The 12,085-nt window shown below is 40.6% G+C and overlaps 1 protein-coding gene across 2 annotated transcripts in view; it reads right to left on the bottom strand.

Annotated features, from left to right (window-relative positions):
* The window catches only part of COP1 (COP1 E3 ubiquitin ligase), a 163,244-nt gene that overhangs the window by 94,341 nt on the left and 56,818 nt on the right, over positions 1-12,085 (bottom strand). For both annotated transcript variants that reach the window (XM_042462790.1, XM_042462792.1), the window contains exons 13-14: positions 4,677-4,785; positions 2,332-2,413 (exon numbers count right to left, since the gene is read on the bottom strand). In XM_042462790.1, coding sequence (XP_042318724.1) covers positions 2,332-2,413; positions 4,677-4,785 — 191 coding nt within the window. The remainder of the gene's footprint in view (positions 1-2,331; positions 2,414-4,676; positions 4,786-12,085) is intronic.

The following is a 12,085-nucleotide window of genomic DNA, read 5'->3' as shown; positions in this document are numbered from 1 at the left end:
GACAGGGGCTCTGGGTTGACTCAGCTTGCCATACTTCTATAGGTCACTAAAATGAGTACCCAACTTGTTGGCGGCAATTAGCTTACACTTTGTAACCTGCTTAGTACATTGATAAGTGGTAGAGAAATGTACTTGCTATTGCTATTAACCATTCATGAAAGTGTCAACACTTCAGTTACACTACAGAATAGTTAAGAGCATTAGATATGAAAGAATCACAGTCTCCCCTCTAAATTTGTGGGGGGAAGTGGAAATGTGGGGGGAAAGGCAGGAGGGCCACATGCGCACGCTTCTCTCCCTCTCCCATGCCAGCTTCCCTCAGCCAACCAAAGCACGGGGGAAGGCAGGAGGAGCATGCATTCACCATTCCCAGCTGGTCCCTCCTTCCTGGGCTTTCTCTCCCCCCAGGTTAGGAGCCTGGGAGGGAAGGAGGAAGGGAAGAGTGCAAACATGCCTGCCCTTTCTCAGGCATGCTGTGGACAAACTTACAAATAATCAAATCTGAGAATGTTAAACCCGCAAAAGGGGAGGGACGACTGTAATTAAGTTGTGAGAGTGAAAGCAAGCACTCAAATTTATAGCATGCTTCCAACACCTAACAATAGTTACAATACAGTATTGGGAATATTCTGCGTACATTAGTCTTAACTAAATAAGGACCTACTTATGTAGTTATGAAGCCTTTGCCACCATTTTAGTCAATAAAAAAGAGGTGGAAGCTGCAATAATAGAAATGTAGAAAAATAAGTCACCAAGAACAGATGATATTCCAGTGCCACAATCCGCACTGATAGAATCAACTCTAGTGCTAACCAGCATATGTCAATAAATATGGAAAACAAAATGGTGGTCAACAGATTGGAAACAATCAATATAAATCCTCCTCCAAAGAGAGACACACACACACACACACACACACACACACACACACACAAGACTGCAGCAACTATAGCACTTATTTTCTATGCAAGGAAAATTATGTTCAAAATTCTCCAACCATAATCCCAAAGGTGCAAGTGTGGTCCAGGAAAGAGGCACTAGGGACTACATTGCAAACATACAATAGATAATGGAGCGCACCAAAGAATTCCAAAAGAAAATCAGCATGTGTTTAGACTATAGCAAAGCCTTCAACTGCACAGATCATGAAAAACTATGGAATGCTCTTAAAGACATGAGAGTGCTAACACATCTGATAGTCCTGCTGAGAAATCTGTACTTAGGACAAGAGGCTACTGTACTTAGGAGTAAAACCCAGTTGGGAAAAGGGTCAGGCAAGGCTGCATCCTTTCACCTGCTCAACCTTTATGCAGAACATATTATACAAAAAGCAGGCCTGAGCACAGACAGAAGAGGAATGAAGATAGGAGGAAGGAATATGAACGCTCTAAAATATGCTGATGACACCATTCTATAACAGAAAACATCACAGGCTTTGAACAACTACTAAGGAAGATCAACGAAATAAGTGCAAAGGTAGGATTACTGCTGAACATAAAGAAAACAAAATAATGGCCACGGAGGATCTACAGAAAATCAAACTAGACAATTAGAAAATTGAAATAGCAAAAGCATGCCTATATCAGAATGGGGACTGCAGTCAAGGAATTGGAAGACTAGGAACAGGACAGACTGCTATAAAAGAACTAGAAAGGATCCTAAAGAGTAAAGATATACAGCTGAGCATGATAGTTAGAACTGTACAAGCCATTGTATTCTCCATCACCATATATGGGTGAGAGCTGGATAGTGATGAAAGCAGATAAGAAGAAAATCAACTCATGTGAGATGTGGTGCTGACAAGAGTGCAGAGGGTACCTTGGACCCCCACAAAAGACAAACAAATGGGTCTTAGAACAGATCAAGCCAGAAATCTCCCTGGACACCAAGATGATTAAGATGAGACTGTCATATTTTGGTCACATCATGAGAAGGCACAATTCACTGGAAAAGACAATAATGCTAGGAAAGGTGGAGGGTGAAATGCTAGGAAAGGTGAAAGATCGCATGAACAGACTCTATTAAGGAGATTGATGATATGAAGTTGCAGGACCTAAGCAGATCAGTGGAGAATAGGGAGTCTTGGAAGTGTCTCACCCACAGAGTCACCATGAGTCGGGGTCAATTTAAGGGCAGTTAACAACGGTAAGATTTTTCTCATGAGCTTTTTCTGAGCATCCTACCAATTGTCCTCTATAGATCATTATGTAAATAGCTGAGAATCTCTGAGAAAATAAATTTCTAATTCTGCCAAGAAATATTGGTATCCTGAATTTTCATTTCTGCAAGGAATCTTCAATCCGATTTCATAATAACTAGAAACAAACTAACCTTTTGCATCATCAGAGCCAGAAGCCAAGAGTTTAGGATCCATCAAATTAAAGTCTACACTCCAGCACCTTTTCTCATGCTCCTGTTTTGAAAGAAAAAGAAATGAAACAAAAGCAAGTGATCATTCAAACATAAACTAGTTAGTAATGATGCAGCTTTGGTTAAGTTAATATGAAATAATTTACTACACTTATAATCAAGTTTAGATTTTTTAAAAATTCTCCCTCGCAATTCTTCTGCATTATTTGAAAGCAGCCCCCAGAGAAGGCAGTTAAAGAGCTAGAAGAATGTTTCATTTTCAAAAGGAAAAAAAAAAAAGCATGCACTACTGCTTATTTGCATCTTGAAAGACAAAGAGCTCAGATTACTCTTGTTAAGAATGTTGTTTGGCTTGTTACTGCTCCCTGGTGAGCTTTTTTCTTTCCCCAACAGAAAAAATTCTACAAATTCTGAATATATTAACCTCTTTATAGGGCATTCCAAGCAATATTTCCCCTTAGATATCAGTATTCTCAAGAGCTAGGAGAATCTTACTTACTTTTTACTAATAATTTCAGTAATTCTACTTTTCTCTGCATACTGTTCATATATACATTAATTACAACATAGGATGGGCAAAGAACCAAAGAAGTATTCCAAAGAACAGCCCATTCCTGCCACACATTAATTTCAACAAAAATCAACAGGGACCTTTTTAAAAGGATGCCTGAAGTAGTCACATTAAATTAGAACCGTACCCACAATCAACCCTCCAGACTGGCACACACTAATTTGCTCTTTTTTCCATCTCTTACATTTTAATTATTTCTGTACTGTACTCTACATGTATCTGCTAGTATTGATTCATGGGGATATGCTTATAGACCTGCAATCTTTTTAGTGAAGTCTTAGGAGATTAACAAAAAGTGCCTGATAAACAATTTTCTCATAGTTATGGACATTTCTCACCCTTACACTGGTAAATGATATTTATTCAGAAATAACAGAAAGGTGCTGTAGAATCATAGACATAGTTCTTAGGATCTACTGAGGAATGTCAGAGAAGACAGAATCCACAGAACTGTTTTTTTTATAATGATGTAAGAGTCATAAGAAACATCATCCTTTATCTTCATTATAAATTCCATCATTAGCTAGTAAAATGGTCATTAGTTGAAAGCACTTGATTTGTCATTATCAATCCCTCTCACTGTTTATCTAAAAATACAAATGTAGGTTTCTCTTGAATTAAATAGGCTCAGGTCATGACAGAACTGTTTTTAGTGAGCCCATCTCCAAAGCTCCTTGTATCAACAGAGGTTTAAATGATCTGAGCGTCTATAGGAAATTCTCTCACTAACTGTGTCATATATATAAACCCTGCTATGAGTAAAAGTGAGCTTCCTGGGCGTACTGCAGGTTATCAGAGTTTTGAATCATAGCCCCTGAGGACTGTGTTACTATGAACTAAATGAACTGTTACTATGAGCTAAATCCAGTATCAGTCCTATACAAATTCAATGAAATCAATTATTCTTAAGTATTTAAAAATAACAACTCCCTTTCATAAGCACTGTGAGTAAAATGGCCCATTCATTTCAGTAGATCTATTCTAGATAGGACTAGCACTTGATTTAGACTTAAAAAATCGAAGGCTTCTGAGAATAAAGAAGCACTACTAACTTTAAAAGAGGGCACACTACTTTCATCAACTGATTCGTGTTTTCTTGATACTTTTCATCAATGCCCCCACATGGCATATGAAAAAATACAACAAAAGCAAAACCTTTTAATGGGCATGCATGTTTATAAAAACTTTATACAGAATGGAAATACAGTCATCCCTTCATATTTGCGGCTTTGATATTTGCGGCTTTGATTATTCACGGATTTCATTAATATGTTCTCTCTAGGACAGTCTAGGTCTTCCAGTGCAACTCTGTGGTCAACTTTAACTAAAAGTTGCACTGAAAGACCATTTGTAGCTACTCCAGTGCCATTCTGTGGTCAGTGTATGTTGGACATTGACCACAGAGTTGCACTGGAGGACCTAGAGATTCCTAGAGAGGTGTCCTCTCAGGTAAAAACAGTGTTTTTGTTATTTGCGGTTTTTCCATATTCACGGGGGTCTTGTTCCCCTAACCCTAGCGAATATGGAGGGATAACTGTAATTCTAATTCTCTTACTATAATGCTTGCTTATTATGTTTACACTCATAAATTAGTACAGACTGCAGTAGCATTTACAAATACATTTTGACAAACATAAAATATGATTTGATTAGATCTTTCCTTAGCAGGAAAGGTGCTCCAAGTTAAGTACATCTACAACTGTTCACTGGGAATTGAAAAGTAGCACTTCTTTACCTGGTAGACCTTTGACCGCTGCCCTGTGAACCCATCCCACAAGATGACGGTACCTTCATAGTCACTGCTGGCCAAGAGATTTTTATGGTAACTACTCCAGCTGATACAGCTGTAAGAGAGAAATAATCCCCAGATAAGAAAATTTCCTTTAAACTGCAACTGCAAGCATGATAAATTTAAGTATTGCAACAGTTCAAAGTAAATGCCACTGTTGGCTAGTTAATGCCCTTTTCTCTGTTCATTTCACATTTCAAATAATCTGTTCCTAATAATTTAGGTCATCATTAGCTTGAAGTCAAATAATGGAAACCTAGCAGCAACTAAGGTCGGTGTCACTCAATGCAGTACCTCATGGGTACTCTTGCAGAACCTCCTGGGATTGAGGTGCAGATGGGGAGAAAAGTCTCATCCTGGTGAACCCAATTTCTTGCCCCCTTCCCCAGCCAAGACAGCAAAGCCAGGCCCCTGAGCAAGAAGCATTTTAGTGATGTAAGAGCTCCACCTTAGGGAAAAAGGAAGTCACAGCAAACAGCTCCCCACACCACACCGGAGGACAATGGCAGAAAGGAGCCAAACAGATTGGGGCTTCAGGAGGGGAAAGCAAAGAGAACGGTCTATGGCTTCAATCCTATCCTTGCCTCTCCAAAGCGAGCATCATCCCAAAAAGGGTCCCCCCTTCTTTACAGAAAGGGGCTTTCGGATGCCTTGTTTTATCTGGTCTGATGGTGTTACCTGGTGTGGTTCACATGCCCTGCATCCCCTCATGAAACCACTGAAACTAACTGGTCAGCTTGAGTGGATTTTCTTGTATCAAACAGTAGATATCTAAGCTTAAGTTCTTCTTTCCTTCTTATGATAGTAAGGCATATAAAATATATATTCCCCTTAAATCAGCACTGCTGAAAACCTTACCCCTTCCTCGCTTATAAATATCTTCATCAGATGTCAATGGTCCTATCAGTAAGCAACATAACATACCAAACTGAAAGGTTCTTGGCCTTAATATGCCCCATTAAGTCCTACTCACTCTCCAGTAAAGCTCAAGGCTTAGAAATGCCAACAGGGTCTGCATCAAAAAAGTGGACTGTACCCCTCACAAGAACAGTATCCCTACTGTCCATGACCTAGCAGGATATAGAGTTGGTCTCTGCTACCTGCTCTGTTCCTGCAATTTATTTTTGTTGATAACTGCCAGTCACCATATCTAAAACTGAGGGAGCAAACTCTGTTTAACATTAATATATTGACTTTTAGACAATCAGAATGACAGAAAACAAGGAAAAGCAAACCTGAATATTTTTTGATCTAAACAGTCTAAATACTAAATCAATGCTGCATTGCAATATAAAATTTAAAAAGGAAGCAAGACCTCTATAACTGATTCATAGGTAGCAAGCTCCAACCTCTTTTCAATCCTTGTACTCATACTTTTACAATTTAACAACATGCAACTCCTCCAGTCTTTCAGCTCTGCATCGAGCTAGCTTCATCTCTATCCAACCACTTCTCTCATAACTCTTTTACAGTATTCATTACACCTTTTCTATAAACACATCTGTTTGCAAAAATATTACAATATTTCAGCATTTTGGATAATGGTTGGAGAGTATGAAAGTGTTTTCAAGCAAATAAAATACGAGTTTTGCCATGTATAACAACATGGCAAATGACAACCTAAGAACATTGTATTGTGAATTTTTTTTCCTAGCAAATTGTTTCAGTAGGAAGCCAAAGAGCTATAGTGCTTTGACTGTTGGATAATCACTCTAGAGCAGGGGTTCCCAACCTGGAGGTCGATCAACCCTTTCTCAGGGTCACCAGGTTGGGATTTGCCCCTGCCTCCTCCTCCTCTCTTCCTCGTGGGTGCCGGCGCCGCCATCACGCAGGGATGGGGACAGGGACAGGGTTGCCTCCTCCTCCTCCCCTCTTCCCTGCGGGTGCCAGCACCACCACCGTATGGCAACAGGGATGGGGCTGCCTCCTCCTCCTCCCTCATTCCCCACGGGGGCAGCGCTGCCTCCTCCTCTTCTCCGCGGGTGCCGGCACCAGCAATGCCACCATGCGGGGATGGTGGTGCTGCCTCCTCCTCCTCCCCTCTTTCCTGCAGGTGCCAGGCTGCGGCAGGCCAGGCCGGCATGGAGGAGGAGGAGGAGGGGTGAGGAAGAGGAGGTGGTGTCAGCAACTCATCTGAGCCATATAGCCAATGCTGGCATATAGCAGAGTATAACTGGCAAATTCAGAAACGTGGTTCACAGCCCTCAGTAGAGATAACAGCAACTGGATGTCTTCCAGGAACAGAAGGAATGCAGGAATCTCCGGGGACTCTCAGCAACCGGTGCCAGGCTTCAGCTAATTGACCAGACAAGCCAAGTCTCCCGAAGTGCTATCTTTATTTACAGAGTGCTATCCAAATCACCAACACTATAATACAGATCACATGAATACCAACTCCTACTACAACCCACAAGTAATTACTGGAAGCCCTTGGGTTTATATAGCGGTCTCCCAAACTCAATCACTTCCTGTCCCACAATTTAAAGTGTCCTCCTGTGCAATCTAGACACATATTTCATCATCCAGGTTTAGTGCACGCAGGCACCAGTGTGTCCTTGAGCCTATGAGCATCAGCTGTGTATGATCAGCCTTGTCCTTCCCAGTGCTGGATGCTCATGGTCACACACACACACATCTAAGCATTTTCTAGTGTGCTGACTTTAACCCTTTCCAGCAGCTTTTGAGGCCGGAAGTCCCGCCCTTTCTTCTGGCCAGAGGCCTCCCTAATTGGTTGGGAGAACAGCAAGGTGTGGGACCTCTGACTGCAAAGGCTGCTGGGGCTTGTAGGCAGCCAGAAGTCTTGCCCCTTCCTGGCTCAGGGAGGCTGCCGGGCAGGACTTTCAGCCGCAATAGGGGCCGCGGCCCAACAAATGTTGGGAACCACTGCTCTAGAGAACAGGGTTAAAATTCCCATTCAGCCATGGAAGTCCATTGGGTTACCCTGGACAAGTCACAGTCTCTCAGCTTCAGACAAATACAAAGGCAAATTCCTTCTGAACAAATCTTGCCAGGAAAACCTCTGATAGGATTGCTTTAGGGTGGCCATAGGTCAGACATTATTTGAAGGCACACACCAAAGTATGTAAGAATGCACATCCAATGATTTAGTGAGTGTGATGTATCTGGACACACTACAAGCTGCCTCCCTTACTTCACAACAAGAACAGGCTAGACAGATTTACGTCAAGAATCCTTTCTGATTCATCTGCACTTTTAAAAACATTAGAATTCAGTTTAGGAAAATTACAACAAAGAATTTGTACCCTTTGCTTCAAAAGGAAAAACCAAACAAAAATTTAATTTTCTAAAATAACCTTAATATACAAAAGTTACTGACAACCTCCCTGGATTTTTTTTTTAAAACTGAAGGGATGTACAAATAATACTTTAAACAAGTCTCTATAGCTTTGACAAAGTCAAGAAAAATGGCTGGATAAGTTATGAAACAACCAATAGAGAGTGTGTGTGTGTGGTGTGTCATAGCTCATCAGTACTCTGTGTGTGTGTGTGTGTGTGTGTGTGTGTGTGTGTGTGTGTGTGTGTGTAAAACTAAGAAAGCCCCAGGTACAATCCTTTGAATTATCAGTTAACAATCGAATAGGTCAGATAAAGAACTACCTGGGATTTTGGGGATTCATCATAGTAAAGAGCAGGAGGCAGGGTGGACTGATGATATGATTTCAAAAAAGACAGTTTGCAAGTTCACAATAACATGAAAAGAATGGCTTCTTCTTACCAACCACTCCAGGAGTGGAAGGAAGAAACAAAGGGCAAAAAACTCCTGCCCAGTGGATTGAGGAGCAATGTCTCAGTTACAGACAGAAGTCACTGGAATCCACTTCTTGGAGTCTGAAAATCAGGAAGAGGAGTCAAGAGCACAAATTCTCCAAGACAGACAGGTTGCACCCTTAAGACAGAAGGCTAACAACTTTTTGCACAGCCTAATTGTGGCTAAGATGCAAGCCACTCAGGTATTGTATAAATATCCAAATAGGCAGATGGAAAAATATTATATTATTTAATTTCTAAGTGGCCCATTAACACCTAATTAAATTTCTTCACACACCATAAAACTTTAATACCATTTTAATTTTTAATCAAATAATCACACTAAGCAAAGCACTTTTCATTTGCGCTTATTGATCTTTCTTTCATCACATAAAAGTGGACTGAACTTTTCAGTTAGAAACCACATTTCTTCAGACAGCTTAGAGACACTTCCATTAAGTCAACAAAAAAGCCTTGAAGATAGAAGCCACTTTTGCATCAAGATATCGTTCTGTTTACGTAATATGCCCTGGCTTATTCAAATACAGTCAGCCTTCCATATCCACAGCTTGAAAATATTTTTTAAAATGTATAAATTCAAACCTTGATTTTGTCATTTTATATAATTTTACTATGTCATTGAATTTAATGGGACTTCAGCATCTACAAATTTTGTTATCCACAGGGGATCCTGGCAGGGATGTAGCCAGGATTTTAGGAAGGGGGGGGTCCAGAGTTAGTGCCACCATTATAATGGGGCTTGGGTGCAGCGGCGCAGCAGCACGCACCATTCATTTTTCTAATGGAAGGGGGGGGTCTGGACCCCAAGAACCCCCCCCCCTTGGCTACGTCCCTGATCCTGGAACAAAACTCCAGCAGATATCAAAGGCCCACTGTACTTAGTACAGTAATTTGGAAAATCTTCTTTATACTTATATTCATGAGTAAGGCCTGGTACAGACCACCACTTTGCCGAAATTAGGGCTTGGGAGAGCGGAGCAGCCACACGCTCTGTGCTCTCCCGGCGCCATTTTGGGCATGCGCTCTGATGACATGGCTTGTGCAGCATGTCCAAATGGCACAGCACACAAGAGACATCACTGCACCGCTCCAGGGTGCTGATAGCGCCTTGGCAGCAGCACAGAAAGGAGATACATTTTGCAACTCCTTTTTTGAGCGGATCGTTGCCGTGCCCATGCAGTTGCCGTGGCAATGCTCCGGGCAGAAGGGGGCGGTGTCTCAGCGCTCCATTCTGTCCAACTGTATCAGGCCTAAATGATTTCAGGGCCCCATAAGACACCCCAAACCAATTGTTTTCAGCCAAAGAAACAGTTTAAAACATGTTTAGTACAGGGGTACCCCGGGTTACGAAATTAATTCGTTCCGCCGCCGCTTTCGTAACCCGGAATACTTCGTAAGGCGAAAAAGCCATAGGCGCTAATGGGGAAAAGCCGCGATTTCGTGTGAAATAGCGCCGAAAAGCACCAAAAAAATTTTCGTAACCCGAAATAACCTTCGTAACCCGGAACAGTTTTTTTGAATGGATTTTTTTCGTAACCCGGAAATTTCGTAAGGCGGCGCATTCGTATCCTGGGGTACCAGTGTACAGTTCAGACGTCTCTGCACATGGCCAAAAAGATTGGCCTCTCCCTGTATCAAGATCCTTCCAAAGCAATTGAACTACTACAGAAATATTTGTTTCAAAGCATAAACCTGTGATTCTAACATTGTCACTTTTCTTCTCTTGTATGATTTATTAAACATTTTTTTTGGTTGATGAAGAAACCAGTGGCGCTTCAAAAGGCTGCATCATGGATTTTGTGCATTTCTATTGGCCAATAAAAGTATTACTCTTTTGTAGGTTTTTTATGTTTTACTGTGTGGCCAACACAGCTACCCCTGGATAATGTCTCCTGGATTTGAAAGTACCAAATTTAGCCACAACAGGGAAATCTTAGACAAGAGGGAAGTAAGGACTGGGACTTAACTCTGAAGTTTCTACCTCCAACAAAAGTAAAACCTTTTCATTTGGACTATAATTGGCATGTTTTACCCATATAGTACCTAAGATTTTTTTTCCCCCAGACGTGGCGGTACACAAGTTTCTTAAGAAATTCAATGCTCTCTTTTAAGAAAGTTGCCTGGGGGTTCATGAAGTACTCTGGATACCAAAAAAAAAGTCACTTTATTATTGTTAATGGAATTTAAATTTTACTGTCCTTTGTTTCAGTGCACACATGGCCAAGACGGGAATGGCCTCTGCCTGTACTGAGAGATCCCTCCAAAGCAACGGAATTAGAATAGAAACAAACAGATACAAAATGTAGACCTGTGACACTAATATTATCACTTTTCTTTTCGTGTATGACTTTTAAACATCTTTTGTCTGATGAAGAAGTCAGCAGAACTCCAAAAACTTACATGATGTATTTTGTGTATTTTTGTTGGCAAATAAAGGTATTGATCTTCTGTGGATTTTGGATTCTGTTGTGTTCTGCTGCATGGCCAACACCGCTACCCCTGAATATAGTTCAGGACCTTTAATTTCTAATTTTAATTTTTAATTTATTTTTTTTTAATTTGTTAATTTTTAAAACAATGCCATCAATGGGCAATGAGCATCACATAGCATGGGAAGACATGTGTCTGCTCTAAGGATCTTGGTTGAATGCTGTTAAGAAAAAAAGAAATATTGAAAAAGAATGTGTAAGAAAACTTTCAGTCGTTGCAGCAGATTCTTCATAAGACCCACTGATGCACTTCTACTTTTAGCTGTTAGGCAGAGAAGGTCTGGGAAAGCTGTTTGGGGGGGGGGTGGGTGGGCATTGACTGCTGACCTATGGGGATATCCCAGTGTTTTTGCAGATGTCTCCAGGTCATACTCTGAACAGCAGAATACATGGATGCCAATGCACATGGCAACATCACATCCTTTAACAGCAAAACCAAGTTTTGAATGGGAACAGGGTTGGAATCAAAACAACACAATGGAGAAGTGAGAAGGAGTTATTAAAATGCCCTGGGAGATTTGGTGCATTATAGCAGCTTTAAATTCATATGTTTAAATAAGAATTAAAGCGAAGCAACCTTCTAACAACATAACATTAGATACGATCCCAGTCATTAACCAAATACTGTATGTATGGATTCTGGACATTTTCAAAAGGACTTGGGAAATTACAGCTGCATCGACACTGCAGAAAAAATCTAGGTTAACACCACTTTAACTGTCATGGCTCAAAGCTATGGAATTCTGGGATTTGTAGTTTTGTGAGATATTTAGGCTTTTCTGTCAGAGAACTCTGGTGACACAACTACAAATCCCAGAATTTCACAGCACTGAACCATAACAGTTAAAGTAGTGCCAATCTGGATTATTTCTGCAGTGCAGATACAGCCTAAATTCTGTGGAAAAAAATCTTCTAACAGACTTATTTTTCTGAGGAACCCATTTCAATTAAGATTTCTGATTTTTTTAAAATGAAAATTCAGTGTAGCTTGTGGAAATCTAAATATGTAAGAGATATTAACACATTTAAGATATATAAAAATAGTTTCCCAAATGGCATGAAAATTTCCATTACAGT

This window comes from Sceloporus undulatus, chromosome 4, assembly GCF_019175285.1.
Source record: "Sceloporus undulatus isolate JIND9_A2432 ecotype Alabama chromosome 4, SceUnd_v1.1, whole genome shotgun sequence".
In the NCBI taxonomy this organism is placed as follows: domain Eukaryota; kingdom Metazoa; phylum Chordata; class Lepidosauria; order Squamata; family Phrynosomatidae; genus Sceloporus; species Sceloporus undulatus.
This window is presented reverse-complemented; position numbering and strand designations above follow the sequence as displayed.